Source organism: Zingiber officinale, chromosome 8B (genome assembly GCF_018446385.1).
Source record: "Zingiber officinale cultivar Zhangliang chromosome 8B, Zo_v1.1, whole genome shotgun sequence".
Taxonomy (NCBI): Eukaryota; Viridiplantae; Streptophyta; class Magnoliopsida; order Zingiberales; family Zingiberaceae; genus Zingiber; species Zingiber officinale.
In genome coordinates this window covers 99,158,043-99,175,644 of record NC_056001.1, presented here as the reverse complement: position 1 = coordinate 99,175,644, position 17,602 = coordinate 99,158,043, and the positions used below count along the sequence as shown (strand labels likewise).

General features: G+C 44.0%; 1 protein-coding gene and 1 long non-coding RNA gene across 2 annotated transcripts in view; one reads left to right on the top strand and one right to left on the bottom strand.

Annotated features, from left to right (window-relative positions):
• LOC122015841 overlaps positions 1-16,738 on the bottom strand; it is a 61,749-nt gene extending 45,011 nt beyond the window's left edge. The window contains exons 1-2 of the long non-coding RNA XR_006120979.1: positions 16,406-16,738; positions 15,214-15,256 (exon numbers count right to left, since the gene is read on the bottom strand). This is a non-coding gene — a long non-coding RNA (uncharacterized LOC122015841). The remainder of the gene's footprint in view (positions 1-15,213; positions 15,257-16,405) is intronic.
• The window catches only part of LOC122015840 (truncated transcription factor CAULIFLOWER A-like), a 64,304-nt gene extending 47,224 nt beyond the window's left edge, over positions 1-17,080 (top strand). Inside the window, exons 2-8 of the mRNA XM_042572904.1 lie at positions 15,557-15,635; positions 15,901-15,965; positions 16,067-16,166; positions 16,242-16,283; positions 16,453-16,494; positions 16,581-16,681; positions 16,781-17,080. Coding sequence (XP_042428838.1) covers positions 15,557-15,635; positions 15,901-15,965; positions 16,067-16,166; positions 16,242-16,283; positions 16,453-16,494; positions 16,581-16,681; positions 16,781-16,895 — 544 coding nt within the window. The 3' untranslated portion in view covers positions 16,896-17,080. The remainder of the gene's footprint in view (positions 1-15,556; positions 15,636-15,900; positions 15,966-16,066; positions 16,167-16,241; positions 16,284-16,452; positions 16,495-16,580; positions 16,682-16,780) is intronic.
• The last annotated feature ends 522 nt before the right edge of the window (positions 17,081-17,602 follow it).

The following is a 17,602-nucleotide window of genomic DNA, read 5'->3' as shown; positions in this document are numbered from 1 at the left end:
CTACTTCCGGCAAGGAAACTTTAACTTAGGCATCATGAATGTTCGGCTCAACTCAATTATACTCCTAATGATTGAAGAGCCAACCAGATATTTTCTTCATTTTCCTTTTGCATTACTTTGTACAAACTACTTCTGCCAAGGAAACTATAACTTAGGCATCATAGCAGTAATGTTGGATATCGTCGACGTCCATTGACTCATGTTGTCGACGTCCAGTGACTCATGTTGACCTTGGATAGGAGGCTACTCATCTAGTTACAGAAAGGCAAGCAGTGTTCGGGGAAAGAGATTGGATTTCAACCATAACATAATTGGTGTCCTTTTAGACTTATATGTTGATGATAGTCTACACTAATCGTAATCCTTGCTTTGCTCATCTAGAAGAGGAGGAGCTCCTCGATCCTAATTAGTTTACCCAATTAATCAAGGCGGCGGTTGAAGAGGCACTCCATCATCAAATTAACTCGGTTGATGACCAACCTCGTTGGATGAAGGGGCAGGAACCTCTATGTCGGCCTTGGGCGGGCACGAGATAAAATCTAATTAGAGTCCCGTCCCAGCCAACTCCTCAGATAACTCAGGAAATAGTTTAGTGCAGGCCAGCCTTAGTCGCATTTATGGCAGTGGCTTCACCCTACCATCAAAAGATCAAATTCTCGGTGTGTGGGAGTGTGACCAAGCAGCATGGGGGATCATGTTAGAATTAGAGTTGACGTCTAGAAAAGAATGGGGGACCCCAATGTTTATTTTCGAAAGAATACCTTAAGTAGGTGCCGTTATTTCCAACCGATAAGGGAAAAGTTACCTGAATAGCTCAAGGGCTGATGGACGCACTTAGAGAAGATCTAATGGCATGTCTATGAAGGAACACAGATGTATTTGCCTAGGGGTGCAAAATCTATTGGAGTCGATTCAACTCTAATGGAGCACTAACTTAACATCACCCAATGGGTCATGACAATGAAGTAGAAGAAAAGAAACTTTGAGATAGAAAATGATAGAATCATTTCTGAGGAAGTGGACAAGATTTTAGAGGTGGGACATGTGCAAGAAATTCCATTCCCTATATGGTTGTCAAATGTGGTTTTGATGCCTAAAGCATGGGGATGTTAGTGGATGTGCGTGGATTCTGAGATCTTAATAGAGATTGCTCGAAGGATTCTACCCGCTCCCTCAAAATGATCAACTAGTAGATTTGACAATGGGCAACGAGTTCATTTCTTTGATGGACGTATACCAAAGATATCATTAAATCCCTTTACTAAGGTAGACCAGGATAAGATTTGTTTCATGACATTTGAAGGTATGTTCTATTATGCCCTTCAGATTCAAGAATGCAACAGCCACCTATTAAGGCTGATGGATCATGTGTTTGATTGACAAATAGCATAAAATGTTGAAATGCATGTAGATAATATCCTAACAAAGTCTGTCTAGGCTAAAGATTTGACAATGGACCTCAAAGAAACTTTTAATACCCTGTGGGAGCGCAACTTGAAGTTTGATTTGAGTAAGTGCATTTTTAAGGTTGGATTACATGGTAACTGAATGAGGGATTGACTCTGTCCAAATTCATCTCTACATCGGTTGATAAGGGCCTACTTTTCTTCTGGGTGTTGAGAAGAGCATCTCATTTTCATTGGAATGAAGACTGTGAATGAGCTTTCCCTGAGATGAAAAGATAATTGGGCAGCTTGCCAATGTTATCTAAATTATGCTTATATGCTTAGGGAGCAACTCTAAGGGTGTGTTTAGTTCAAATTATCACATATAATCTTAGTTATATGATTACCACTTAGGTGTTTGGTTACCACTTATGTGATTACCACTTAAGTGTATAATCTTGATTATATGATTACCACTTAGGGAACAACTCTAAGAGTACCAAGTAATCACATAATTAAAATTATGAAAAATAAAACATTACTTATTAGGTGTTTGGTTCAATGATTATGCAACCACTTAGTTTTACATTTACTAATTTACCCTTGACCTTTTGAATTAATTTAATTGAATAAAAAAAATTTTCTCTCTTCTCTCTCCCGTGACTTCTCTTCTTCCCCTCTTCGTTGCCACCGTCGAACAGCACAAGCTTGTCACCGCCGACCAACCACGCCAATCGTGGTTGTCGTCACCACGCAACACTTGGGAAACGAAGGGTTGTCCTCTTATAGCCGTCGACTAAAGAAAAGCTTTCTAAAAAAGCTACTGCTCCTCCTCGACTCCGTCGGCCAACTTATTAAGTTGTTGATCTCACTGGCCAACGAAGAGGGCTACTGCTCCACTGTATGTAGACGACCAGCAGAGCTTGCTGCTCTGGCCAAAGAAGACTGTCGAGTAGCCTTACTTGTCATCCAAACTTGTTACTCCCGTCAAGGACTATTCCGACCATAAAAGGCAACAACCTTGTTGTTGTTCCATGTTCCCTCCGGTCGAAGAATTGCTACAGCCAACTTGCTACTCCCTTGCGCCAACGGAACAACAAAGGTTGCTATTCCAGTCAAGGCAATTGATCCTGTCCAGAATCTGAGTCAGATGAAGGTCGGATGAGCTGTTGCTAGCGTTGACGGAGGGGCGACTAGGACACCCTTCTCGTATGCGCCTACAAGAATGGACCCCCACGTGGTGCTGACGGACGGCGATGACTGAACCGGCGGTACTTGAGCTCTGCGCACACCCAAACAAGCACACGGAACGTTAAGAGGCCAGAAACAAGGGAAAAAGTCCCCGGAGTAGGCCCTCTGAAGCTCAAGTCAGGTACTTTTTCCCCATAATAACAGTGTACGAAGGGGAAAGAAAAGTAGAAGACAAATGTGAATGTGCGAGAGAGCGTACCTGCGTAAGGGAGAGGACCTCCCTTTTTATATGACAGTGTGTACCTCCGGAGCCTGACTGATGTCAGGGAATGTCGGGTGTCAGAACCTATCTGGTGATGGAGGACGCGTGACACCCTTTTATGGGTTGGAAGAAAGTTTTATTCGCAGATGACCGCAGAATGTTGGAATATTCCCTGACATACAACAGGTATTCTCTGACAAGCGGTTACGATTCCCTGACCTTATTGTCGTATAACACCTTTTGTCCCGACCGGGTATGAATAGAGGAAGCTTGAGATGGTCGGTATTTGGCTTACTAGGAGGACCAGGCCTGGATATAGCCGATCTATGGAAACCCGGCCAATCGGAGCAGGTCAGGCATCACCCCGACTGCCCACCATGTCTCAGACCAGGGTGTCTCAGATCTGGGGTCCTGGTCTGTGAGAACCCGATCGAGAACCATATTGCTGATATCGTCACACGGTCCTACCTCTTCTTTCTCTAACTGCTGACTGCCACGTCACATTGACCTATGACTGTCACATCCCCTTGACTTCTGACTGCCCAGCTTTATCGGACCCCACTATTATACACCGTATCACAACCCTCCCCTCAAGTCTAGTCGAAGGAGGCTTAAGTCCGACTGACTAGACTCAGACCCTGATTTCATTTGTTTCTCCATTATGTCCCTAAATGTTGCTCCTTTTCCCAGATCATCGATCGTTTAACATGTTTAATTATTCAATCAGCATAGGGAGAATGGTCATTTTAACATCATAAGTTGTTTTCCCCTTCCCCTCCTATTTTAAAGGAGGCCAGTCTATCACTCTCCATAGAATCATACTTTCTTTTTACTGACATCCTTTACCTATGGATGTGATTTCCGAGTCGGATGAACTACAACATCTCCGTCAACAATTGGAATAGACGACTCAACTGCTTACCCAAAGGAGTACGGCCTTAGCCGAGATACAGCAGGATAGAGATCTTTAGTCTTCTCTCTGTCGAGACATTGAGGAACTTTGGTTAGCCGCTAAATCTCAAGCCCAGGCTGAAGTAGGGTCGAAATAGAAAGCTTATGCAGACTTGGAGAGCCAAGCCCAATTCCCGATCTATTTGAAAGAGAAATACGTCTCTTCCATAACCCTTCTTCAAGAAGAAAATCAACTCAAAGACGAAATCATTGCTCAACAACATCACATTATTCAGTCCACCAAGGTGGAGGTGATTCAAGCGCGATCTTACTTGGAGCAGGCAGGTCAAGCGGAACACCTTTGCTCAAGGTGTCGATCGACTACTGATACTGGAAAGGAATTCTAATTACTTAGATGTCCCTAATATGAAAATGAGATTTCGAGGGGTGTCCCCTGTATTTTATCAAATAAATGCAAATATGGTTAGGCTTCAGTTTTTGTTTCTTTTTTCCTTTCTTCCCTGGCACTTCTTTACTTTATGCAAACCCCGAGGGAGGTTAGTGAAGTCTTTGCTTGCTGATAACCTGCCCGGGAATAAGGGTGTAGAAAGCTGACCCATGAGTTACTAAGTGCGGGAGTGTGCTTGTTTATAGCTTGTGCTAAGGCGTGAGGGCGAGAGTCTGAAATCCTGACCGAGAGGTCATTGGTTGTGAGAGCAAGCTCACTTATAACTCGCGTTGGGGCGAGATTCTAGCATCCCGACCGAGAGGTCGTTGGTCGTGAGAGCATGCTCACTTATAACTCGCGCTGGGGCGAGAGTCTGGCATCCCGACCGAGAGGTCGTTGGTCGTGAGAGCATGCTCACTTATAACTCGCGCTGGGGCGAGAGTCTGGAGGTGTGAGAGTATGCTCACTTATAACTCGCGCTGGGGCGAGAGTCTAGAGGTGTGAGAGCATGCTCACTTATAACTCGCGCTAGGGCGAGAGTCTGGAGGTGTGAAAGCATGCTCACTTATAACCCGTGCTAGGGCGAGAGTCTGGAGGCGTGAAAGCATGCTCACTTATAACTCGTGCTGGGACGAGAGTCTGGAATCCCGACCGAGAGGTCATTGGTCATAAGAGGAAGCTCACTTATAACTCGCATTGAGGCGAGAGTCTGGAGGCGTGAGAGTATGCTCACCTATAACTCGCGCTGGGGTGAGAGTCTAGAATCCCTACCGAGAGGGCGTTCATCGTGAGAGCAAGCTCACTTATAACTCATGCTAGGGTGAAAGTCTGGAGACGTGATAGCATGCTCACTTATAACTCGTGCTGGGCGAGAGTCTGAAGGTGTGAGAGCATGCTCACTTATAACTCGTGTTGGGCGAGAGTCTAGCATTCCGACCGAGAGGTCGTTGGTCGTGAGAGCATGCTCACTTATAACTCACATTGGGGCGAGAGTCCGGAGGCGTGAGAGCATGATCACTTATAACTCGCGCTGAGGCGAGAGTCTGGAATCCCGACCGAGAGGTCGTTGGTCGTGAGAGTAAGCTCACATATAACTCGCGCTGTGACGAGAGTCTGGAGGCGTGATAGCATACTCACTTATACTCGCACTGAGGCGAGAGTCTGGAGGCATGAGAGCATGCTCATTTATAACTCGCACTGGGACGAGAGTCTGGAATCTCGGCCAAGAGATCGTTGGTCGTGAGAGCAAGCTCACATATAACTCGCGCTAGGGCGAGAGTATGGAGGCGTGAGAGCATGCTCACTTATAACTCGCGTTGAGGCGAGAGTTTGGAGACGTGAGAGCATGCTCACTTATAAATCGCGCTGGGACGAGAGTCTGGAGGCCTGACTAGGAAGCGATCTGGAAGTCTGACCAGGAGGAGGAATTGGTTTTGGTCTCCCGATGAACTTGAGCTTCCCGTGTTTGCCCCGAACACCCAACTCGAGTTCATCAATAATATCTCATTCCACTAAAGAGTTATTATTGAACTACCGCACCAATCTCATATTACTATATGGGCTCCTTCTTATCATGAGTGTGTCAGTCTCCCTATGTTTAAGATATAGAATGTCCACTAATTAAATGAGTTATTGACAACTTACTTAATTAATATCTAACTCCAAGAGTAGTACCATTCAACTTCATCATCATGTCGAACTAAGTCCACCTGCAGGGTTTACATGACAATCCTTATGAGCTCCTCTTGGGGATATCATCAACCTAGATTACTAGGACATAGATTCATTCTATAATCAACAACACATCATATAAATAATATCATTTACCAACTTATCGGGCCTATTGATTTATCGAACTAAATCGCACCCTTTGATAAATTAAAGAAATGAATATTAAGTATATGTGCTTGTTATTATATCATGATTAAGAACACACACTTCCATAATAACAAAGGTCTTGTTCTTATATGCAGACAGTATAAAAAAGAACTTACATTAAATGGTCCTACTCAATACACTCAGAGTGTACTAGTGTAATTTTATAGTTAAAATAAACTAATACCAAATTACACTATGACTATTCCAATGGTTTGTTCCTTTCCATCTTAGTTGTGAGCTATTGTTTATAATTTATAAGGAATTGATTACATGATCTTCTGTATGTGACACCACACACCATGTTCTCTACAATATAAATTAATTGAACAACTACACTTAGCATATAAATGTAGACATATGACCAATGTGATTCTTTATTTCAAAATAAATATTTACAAAAAGCTAGGATTTTAGTATACACTCTAACACCTGGATCATCGTCGGTTCCTCAGAGAGATGTCTGACAATGTATTCTCAGAGTTTAAATAACCCTCTTATTGTACATGAACATTTTGCCCATTGTACTTATAAAAGTTAATTTAATTTTCACTGTTCCTGCTAGTCTTTCCTTAGTCCTTATTCAGTGAAGCTCGAGTCGTGTAACCCTAGCACGGGGACCTGAGTGGGTCTTAGAGATTCATGAGTATTCTAGATCTAGTTATCCCGACCGAGCACCTCATTCCCGACCGATCATATCATCTCGATCTCAAGTCTTACAAAGGAGTGACTCACTTAAGTACGATAGGGCTAGAGGTAGTCAGCACTCTAAGGACGGTCCAACCTCCTATCCCGGGTGTCTTGTAAGTAGTAGGCACATAATGCTAACGTTTTAACAATTTTATATGGCCCGTCCCACTGAGGTACTAACATGGTTACCTCCCCTACAGGCTTTGTTTTTTTCCACACTAAGTCCCCTTCTCCGAAGAACCGCAGGATCACCCTCCTATTGTAATTTTTACGCATCCGCTGTCTAAAGGCAGTTAACCAAGTGGTTGCTCACTCTCTAGTTTCACTGATAAAATTCAGTTCTGAAAGTCGTCGCTCGGCATTCTCCTCGTCATGCAGCAACCTTATGACGGATGGCACCCCGACCTCTATAAGCACAAATGTTTCACTGCCGTAGACTAGGTGAAAGGGGGTGAGCTCGGTGCTTTCTCGTGGAGTCATGTGGTATGCCCAGAGAATGCTAGGCAGCTCTTCCACCTAATCACCACCTACATAATCCAGCTTGACCTTCAACCCCAAAACTATCTCTCTGTTGGTGACTTCTGTCTGCTCATTACTTTGAGGATAAGCCACGGAAGTGAAGACCTGAATTATTCCAAATTCTTGACACCATTCCTGGATCTTGCGCCCTTGGAACTGGCTACTATTATCTGAGACCATCTTGTGCGGTATTCCAAATCGGCATAAAATGTTCTTCTACAGAAATTGAATAACGGCTCCCTCATTGATCAAAGGGGCATGAGACTATTGAAGTTTTCAAAGTGTCGGTCGGTCGATGGGTTAGATTATGATGTTTTTGGCAAAATAAGCAAGTATTCACCAGTCACTGAGCGTCTTTCTGTAGAGCGGGCTAGAAATACCCGGCCAGTAATTCTTTTCGAGCCAACATCCTTCCTCCAGCGTGGTTACCACAACACCCCTGATGTACTTCTTGCAGAGCATACTCTGCCTCCTCCGTTCCTAAGCATTTAAGAAATATCCTTGAGAATGCTTGCATGTACAGCTGGTCCTCGATCAGGTATATACGTGAGCTCTTTTCTTGATCAACCTAACTTCTTCCGTATCAACAAACAAGACGCACTGCTAAAGATAAATGATCATAGGGGTTCTCCAGTCGATTGGCCCCTCAATATTGTTCTGTAGATCTATCTGAGCTGCTAGGAAGGTCTGGGCTATTGACCTGTCTAGCACCCAAGTGGTCAAAGAGTTAATCATTTTAGTTAGTTCATCAGTTCTTTGGTTATCTGCCCAGGGGATCTTAGTCACTGTTACTTCCTTGAAGTCTTCTTTTATTTTTCTCATACGCTTCCCAGTATACCTGCAGCTTGTCACTATTAACCTCGAAGTTGCCCGCCACTTGCTAAGCTACGAGCTGAGAATTTGAATAAATGACCACCCGGGCGGCTCCCACATCCGAGCTGCTTGCAGCCCTACTAATAGCGCCTCATATTCCGCCTCGTTATTAGTGGCTCTGAAATTTAACCTTACGGCCAGTTGCAGGATATCTTCCTGAGGAGATATCAGGAGTATCCCCACTTCGCTTCCCTGCTGGGTGGACGACCCGTCTACATAGATCTTCCAAGTTTCTTCGGAATCAGGTTGATGGACATCCGTCAGAAAATCTGCTAGAGCTTGCGCTTTAATTGTCATTCGGGGTTGGTATTGTATGTCATATTCTCCCAACTCAGTTGCCCATTTGATGAGACGGCCTGCTACCTCCATGTTAGTAAGAGTCTTCTTCCTCGTGGTGTTGTTGGTCAGGACTTTGATGGGGTGCGCCAAGAAATAAGGTCTTAAACGGCGAGCCATGAGTACCAATCCATAAACTAATTTTTCCAAGGTCGTGTATCGAGGTTCGGCTCCTTTCAATAAGTGGCCGAAGAAGTACACTAGCCGATGTACATCATCCTTCTCTTTCACCAACACCGCTCCTATGGCCTCAAGAGTGGCTGACAAATAGACCCAAAGTGGTTCCCCCACAATGGGCCTAAATAGTGAGGGCAAGGTCTCCAGGTGCTTTTTCAATTCTTCAAAGACCTGGTTGCATTTTTCATCCCATTGAAACTTGACCGCTCGCCTGAGCACCTTGAAGAAGAGCAATGCTCGATCTGTAGACCGAGATATGAACTTGGACAGTGCAGTTATTCGCCCCACCAACTTTTGAGCTTCTTTCAGATTTTGAGGTACTTTCATACCTCGAAGTGTTTGGACCTTCTCCGGATTAGCCTCAATTCCCCGCTCGATAACTAGGTATCCCAAGAATTCCCCCCCCCCCAAAGCAAACAAGCACTTCAATGGATTTAACTTCAGCACATATTGTCGTAGTGTACCACAGGTTTCTTCTATGTCAGCAATCAAATTTATGGCCAAAATGGATTTGATGAGGATGTCATCCACATAGACCTCCACATTCCGCCCTATCTACTCCCGGAAGATCTTATCCATCATCCTTTGGTAGGTAGCTCCTGCATTTCGCAATCCAAAAGGAATGACGGTGCAACAGAAAGTATCATCTGCCATGATGAAGCTGATCTTCTCTTGATCTTCCTGTGCTAGAGGGATCTAGTGGTACCCTTGGTAAGCGTCGAGCATGCAAATCCTTTCGCAATCCGATGTTGAGTCTACAATCTGGTCAATCCTAGGTAGTGGGTAGCAATCCTTGAGGTTGGCACGGTTGAGGTCTCGGAAGTCGATGCGAACTCTCCACTTATTGTTGGATTTAGACACCAGGACCACATTAGAGAGCCAGGGTGGGAATTGCACTTCTCTAATGTGTTATGCTTTCAGAAGCTGGTCCACTTCAGCTTGGATGATCTTATTTTGCTCAGCCGAGAAGTTCCGCTTCTTCTGCTTGATCGGTCGGGAATCGAGCAGAAGATGTAGTTTGTGTTAGCCACATCGGGCCTGACTCCAGGCAGCTCCTCGAGGGACTAAGCGAAGACGTTCCTATTACGCGTCAAGTGGTACACCAAGTCTGTCTTGATCTCGATAGGCAGGTCGCTCGGTATGCGAGTGAGGCTTTCCGGACGCTCGGGATAGAGCTGGACCTTCTCCCAAGGGATGGGCTTCTCTACTATAGGTAGAAGCTCCTCTTGGATGACGTGGATACTGCCATCCTGGGATCTCTGAACTTTGCGGGCCTCCACCTTCACCATGTCGATGTAACACCTGTGAGAGATTAATTGCTCACCTCTGACTTCGTAGACCTGGTCTCCCACAGGGAACTTGATCTTCTGGTGGAAAGTGGAGACTGCCGCCCAAAACTCATGCAGTGTCGATCTCCCCAAGATGAAGTTGTACGAGGACGGCGAATCCACCACTATGAATGTGCTCCTCCACATCCTTACCAGGGGCTCGCTACCCAAAGATATGGCTAGCTTGATCTGGCCCATGGGTCGTATTTCATTGCCAGTGAAACCATATAATGAAGTAGCCATGGGTTAGAGTTCACTGGCGTCGATTTGCATGCCCTCGAATGCACTCTTGAACAGTACGTTGACAAAGCTTTCAATATCAACGAAAACTCTGGTCATGCGACTGTTGGCGATGACGACTTTGATTATTAGGGCATCATCGTGAGGAAGCTCCAGTCCCTCCAAGTCTTGCGGCTCAAAGTTGATGATGGGCCCTATATCTTGCTCCCGACTACATCCTATAGCGTGTATCTCCAGGCGGTGCTCATGATATTTCTGAGCCCTAGCGGAATCTCCATTTGTGGGCCCTCTGAAGATCATACCAATCTCACGGATGGTCGTGTTTCCCCTGTTCTCCTCTTCCCGGGTTTCTCCTAGCTCCTGGTTGCGATCGGGTTGCTGACTTCCTTGTCCTGCATTGTCGGACAGGGGTCTACAGACTGACCTGCCACGGGCTGTTGGCCAGCCATCAGCCTCTGAATCTTGAGCGCGATCTTAGGTGGGGGCAGGCCTAGCTCAGCTGCACGCCGGGAGTCACGGGCAAACTAGAAGCAATCACTTGTGGCATGGGTGTGGGACCTATGGTAAGTGCAATAACGCAACCCTCAGTGACCGGGCCTTGGGGCTTGGATAGCTGCCACACATTGGGCTAGCCTGGAATCCTGACCGGGAGGGAATTGCGGTCGAGCATCTCGAGCGTGTGGAAGAGGCTGAGCTGACAATTGGGGTGGTCTCTTCTCTGGTTTGTCGGCGGGAGCAGGCACCTTATCTGCTTTGGGCCAAGCCGCCTGAGCTTCTTCTACGTTGATGTAACTGACGGCCTTCCCTAGTATCTCATCGAAGTTCTTCACGGGTTCTCGGATGAGATCTCGGAAGAACTCCCCTTCTACCAGTCCATGAGAGAAGACATTCATCAATATTTCAGAGGTAGCGGACAAGACGCCCTGGGCCACCTAGTTGAAGCGTTTGATATAGCTCCTCAAGGGCTCGGCAGACACTTGCTTGAGGGTAAAGAGACAGTGGTATGTCTTCTGATACTTCTTGCTACTGTGAAATGGTGCAAGAAAATAATCTTGAAATCATGAAAGCAGGTGATGAAGCCGTTCAGAAATCCATCGAACCATTTTTGTGCCGAGTCAGACAGAGTATTCAAGAACACTCGGCACTTGATAGCATCGCTGTATTAGTGCAACAGCGCATCGTTCTGAAATTTCCGAAGATGATCCTCCGGATCCTTACTATTGTCAAACTCTCCAATGGCTAGGGGCTTGTACCCCAGCTACCCCTTCGGTAGCTTCTCCTCGAGTACTCTTATAGAGAATGGCACTTGCTCATCAGGCTTCCCCGGGAGCTCCTCCCTAAGGGCTATGGCTTTCCCTTTCTTTGAGTCCTTGGGTGGGGAGCTTTCCACCATAGAGGCATGTGGTTGCTCTTTCTTATTATAGCAGTCCGGGTCCTTATGGTAATAGTTTGGGCTCGGTTCCTGATAGAAGGCCGGGGGAACTCCTCGGGTTGTTTCTTCTTAGATCCTCTATCAAAAACGTGAGTCGGGTCCTTGGAAACTGCTAGCATCTTGTACGGTCGAGAAGCAATGGTCTGTTTTTCGGAAGTCGCTTGCCTCTTGTCCTCCTTGAACAGTTCGTACTCCCCTGCCGTCATGGTCACGTTGATTCGTCCGGTGTCCTCCATCTTCACGCTCCAGAACATGTGAAGGAGATTCCCACAAACAACGCCAAATTGACCCTGTCCGGAATCTGAGTCAGATGAAGACCGGATGAGATGTTGTTGGCGTTGACGGAGGGGCGACTAGGACACCCTTCTCGTATGCGCCTATAAGAACGGACCCTCACGTGGTGATGACGGACGACAATGACTGAACCGGTGGTACTTAAACTCTGTGCACACTCAGACAAGCACATGGAACGTTAGAGGCCAGAAACTAGAGAAAAAGTCCCCAGAACAGACCCTCCGACGCTCAAGTCAAGTACTTTTTCCTCAGAATAACAGTATATGAAGAAAGAAAAGTAGAAAAGAAGTGTAAATGTGTGAGAGAGTGTACCTGCGCAAGGGAGAGGACCTCCCTTTTTATATGACAATGTGTACCTCTGGATCCTGACTGATGTCAGGGAATATCAAGTGTCAGGGCATGTCTGGTGATGGAGGACATGTGACACCCTTTTATGGGTTAGAAGAAGGTTCTATTCGCAGATGACCACAGACCATTGGAATATTCCCTGACATACAGCAGTTATTCTCTGACAAGCGGTTACAATTCCCTGACCTTATTGTCGTGTAGCACCTTTTGTCCCGACCAGGTACGAATAGGGGAAGCTTGAGATGGTCGGTATTTTACTGGGAGGACCAGACCTGGATATAGCCGAGCTGTGAAAATCCGACCAGTCAAAGCAGGTCAGGCATCACCCCGACTGTCCACCATGGATCAGACTAGGGTATCTCAGATCTGGGGTCCTGGTCTGTGAGAACTCGACCAAGAACGATGTTGCTGATGTCGTCACACGGTCCTACCTCTTCTTTCCCTAATTGCTGACTGCCACATCGCCTTGATCTCTAACTGTCACGTCCCCTTGACTTATGATTGTCACGCCCCCTTGACTTCTGACTGTCACACCCCCTTGACTTATGACTATCACGCCCCCTTGACTTATGACTATCACGCCCCCTTGACTTCTGACTGTCATTTTCCCTTGACTTCTGACTGCCCGGCTTTATCAAACCTCACCATTATGCACCATATTAACAGCTATTTTCCTTTCTCTGTTTGGTGTTGGGTCGGACGGTCAGCGAGCGACGTCAACCAACGACGAAGGTGGTTCTGGCAGCAGCGTCGAAGAAGAAGGAAAACAAAATTAATTATTTTCTCTTTTGACAGCTTCGGACAAAGAGGAGAGAGGAGAGAGAATTGTGGAGGGTAATTTTAGAACAAAAATAATTGATAACTTCGGAATCATCCAAAATCTTAGATTTCGGAGGTAATGCAATTCTGGATTGCATGCCGACTTTACTGACGTGACAGTAATCGTTTATTACTGGATGTCACTCATTACCTAAACCAAATAAGATTATATAAACCTCAATCAAACACTCCCTAAGTATACTTGGCCACTTTAGAAGGGGTTATCAGTTCCATCTTACTCCAATTGGAAGGAGTGGTTCAGTGACCCATTTATTATGTTAGTTCTCTCTTGAAGGGGGTTGAGCTCCAGTATTCCGAGCTAGAAAAACTTACTTTGGTGCTTGTGATGACGGCAAGACTGTGCTTGTATTTTTTATCACACCCTATGGCGGTGTTGACCAATGTGCTTTGAGAAAGATTCAAGCTAATAGCTCATCCAGACGCTAGCAAACTGATGAAATTGTTGAAAATAATGGTAGTGGTGACTTCATGCCCTATTCCTATTGACCAATGGAAAATGGGCATAGTCGAGCCCTTGCCCACAGCCCTGCAAAATAAAGTTCCTAATGCTAGCAATTGATTACTTCTATTGGAAGTAGAGTCGTTGGCAAGTTATTTTTTTCCTGGGTATTTGGGGAAAGCGTGAGTCAATTGCTTTTATCTAGTTCAGTCATTAGGCCCTTGGCATGGCCAAATATTTAATCTCCCAGTCCTCAGTCAGTCAAACCCTCGAGTCCTCTCCTCATCCTCACCGGATACAGTCCCCTAGACCTTAGCCAGTCAAGCCCTCACGTCCTTGGCTGGACCGGATATATAATCTCCTAGTCCTCGGTCAATCAAGCCCCTAGGTCCTCGGCCCAGTCAAATATATAGTCTCCTGGTCCTTGAGCAGTCGAGCCGACCCGATCAAATATTTAATCTTCTGGTCCTCGACTGGTGGAGCCCTTGGTTTCTTGACCCAATCGGATATTTAATCTCCTAGTCCTTGGATAGTCAGTCCCTAGGTCATCGACCAAGTTGGATATATATAACCTTCTGGTCCTTGGCTAGTTGAGCCCTCAGGTCCTCAGCCCAGCCAGACATATAATCTCCTGGTCCTCAGTCAATGGAGCCTCCGATTCCTTGGACTGGCCAGATATATAGCTAGTGACCAATCAAGTTTGTATGTTTAATTATTTAAAGTTTTGAATTAAAAGTTTTCCTGGTTCCAACTCCCAAGCTAATCTACAGCATCATTCATTTAACTTAAGCAAGTGATCTTAATCAAGATTTAAAATTTTAACCTATACCAAAATTTCTATTCTGGACCAGAACGATACGATTTTAGTACCGTATCATACTATATCGATATAGTTTTGATATTTTTTTAAATATAAAATATATTAATTAAAAAATAAAATATTTAACATAAATATTTAAAAAAATAAATAAAATAAACAATATAAAAATAATCTTTATTATTATAATTTTTAAATTAAAATAAATGAAATATAAAATTAATTAGATAATTTTATTAGGGTTTCATAAAATCTTTTTAGATTATCTCCATTATAACTAGAAGTTGATTAAAATAAATAATCTAAATTTAATTTTAAAAAAAAACTGAAATCTGACACCACTCGCGAGATCGTGCAACTTCCGGGTTGCCGCGGGGTTGTGCGACCCCTTAGCCATGGCCATGGGGATCACGTGACTCCTCCGGCCCGACCGCGGCGGTCGTGCGACCCCTCTGTAGCGGCCGCATGATCGCGCGATACCTCCACAGCGACAGTGGAAGGGTTATGCGACCCCTCCGCTGTTATTGCAGGGTTGAGCGACGCCTCCGCTGCGGCCACAAGGTCGCACAACACGTCGCAGCTATCGCGAGTATGGTGTCGGGGTCGTGCGAGTGTCGACTATCAGGCGGAACAAGATGTTTCGTCCGTTTCGATCATCTCAACATGATATTTTAAACCATGATCTTAATTTTTGAGATCAACAATTTATCCGACTACTAATGACAACTAAAATACCCAGATATAAGCATTTGGGAATAGAAATTAAATCATGATAAGCAATGAAAATGGAAGGACTAGATGGGGACGACTTGTAAGAACAAAACTTACACTTAGCTTAACATCTGCCACCATGGCCCATGAGAGTTAGTCACTGCATGCATAAATGAGAGTTAGTCAATGCCTATAGTTTTTCATTCAATTAGTAATGATGATAATAGGTCGTTACAACATTGCTACAATTAAAAGTATAATTGGATTTGGAAGTAAATTTGAGGTGCATAGGCATATGGAATTAACTTGCATTGAATTTACTCCACTAATAGCATTTCAGTGTCCTTTTCCTGCAATTTACATTTCAACAAGGAGCAACAATTATATCCAGGATTCTTTGTTAGCACAATCCTTATCCATGCACACCGATCTGTTGAATTTGTTTCCCATCTTTTTACAGTATGGAAAAGATTCTCGAACGATACGAGCATTACACATATGCAGAAAAGACTCTCAAATCACCTGATCTTGAGTCTCAGGTCAGTAAACTAAACAGTCCTGCCCTATGAACGCATTGTTATTCTTGTTTTCAGACATCTAATGAGTCGGCATGCAAGTTAGATCTAACTTAAGACTTACTTTAGGCATCAAACATGCAATTCAATTTTGATTAGTCAGTCTAAGTACTAAGTTCTCCAATTGTAGTCTTTCATCTAAATACAAAACAAGTATGATACTTGATCGACATTACAAATGAAAAGTTTCGACTTAATTTCTTGATAAATTAATAGTTTGCTAATGCAGACCAATTGGTGTCAAGAATATAGCAAACTCAAGGCCAAGGTTGAAAGTTTAAGTAAAAGTCAAAGGTAATCAATCAGCTTGGATAAGCTGAAGACTCAGAGTTGCCTACCATTTGGCATACTCGTTGACCTAATAAACACTGATTCACGCTGCCTCTACCTCACAGGCATCTAATGGGAGAACAACTGGATTCCTTGAATCTCAAAGAACTCCAACAGTTAGAGCATCAGCTGGAAATTTCTCTAAAGCATGTCAGGTCAAGAAAGGTGATTTCTACTACTTGCCCGTCACTGACAATTTCCAATCCAAAATAATAAACAATTTCCAATTTCACTCCGCAGAGCCAAGTCATGTTTGACTCCATTGCTGAGCTTCAACGGAAGGTAAACTTCACTTTATATTTCACTAAAGATTCTGATAAATCTGATATCATCCTAAATCAATTAGTGTTCTAAACCATTATTAACCAAATCATTAAATGGCAAAGAAAAAAACACATTCTCACCGGCGCTTCATGGAATCGTTGTTACTTCTTTGCCTTTCGATGTGTAGGAGAGAGCACTTCGCGAGCAGAACAAAAATTTAGAGCAAGAGGTAACAAACACACTGTTGACTGTGGCTCAATTAAATTCAGATCCAGAAATGATCACTCAGCTTTCTTGTGATGTTATGTAAACTAGCTGACGGAGAAGAAGCAGCGAGCTCACCGGGAACAAGATCGAACGAGCCCCGTATCATCTCCCCCTCTGATAGCAGAGCCTCAACCCACGCTAATCATGGGGTGAGCAAAAAACAAGCTCACCCTTCGAGCTGACACTTTACTCTCGAAGATTTGCTGTGTGTAGTAATTTGTTTTAGGAATAATCGTTTGATTTTCCAGGTGTCAGCAAGGAAGGGGAGGTGGCGACGGCCCCGGCCAGGCAGCTGCACAGACTCAGGTTAGGATCAGTGGTAGCTTGTTGCCGCCATGGATGCTCCACCACTTGAGCGGCTAGTGGTAAATTTGGCACAAATAATGAATCTCTGTATGATGATTACTCCGCCACCATGTGAGCTCGTTTATCCGAGCTTTTCGCAACCCCTAACTTGCTATTTAGCCTTTACTGCGTCTGTGAATGTGTTCAAAACAACGCTAAATGTTCACTGCTGCTAGTGGTGCTATAAAGCTACATGCTTCGAATGTCCCTATCTTTTCAGCGGCGCAGTAGAAACCAGGCCACTGGCTTTCAGTGGAATGCAAATTCTGTGATGTCTTACAGGATTGTATATCAAGATTTTATACATCCTCCGTGTGTACAGGAATGTTTAAGATTATTTGATAAAATAACTTAGTTAAACGAAGTCAAATTTAAAATGAATAGTTTAAACTATTAAAATGATTACTCAAATTTTACTTAATGCTCGGTTGCTTTTTCATGAATTTAAGTTTGGTTCCAATTTTGTTTGAGATTGATTTATTTAAGTATTATGGAGCTCTCAACTTAAATTTGATTGATAGTTTAAAATTTTACATTTTAAAAATTATTTAATTTATTATTGAGTTTGATAATAAAAGTTTATTTGTTTGTTTTTTTTATTTACTATGTTAATAAGAGTTTATTGATAAACATGATTCTCAAATTTTATTCATAAATATTATCCATTAATATAGCGGATTTATATTTTTATTTATGAATATTATTTTTTTATCAAGTATTCAGAT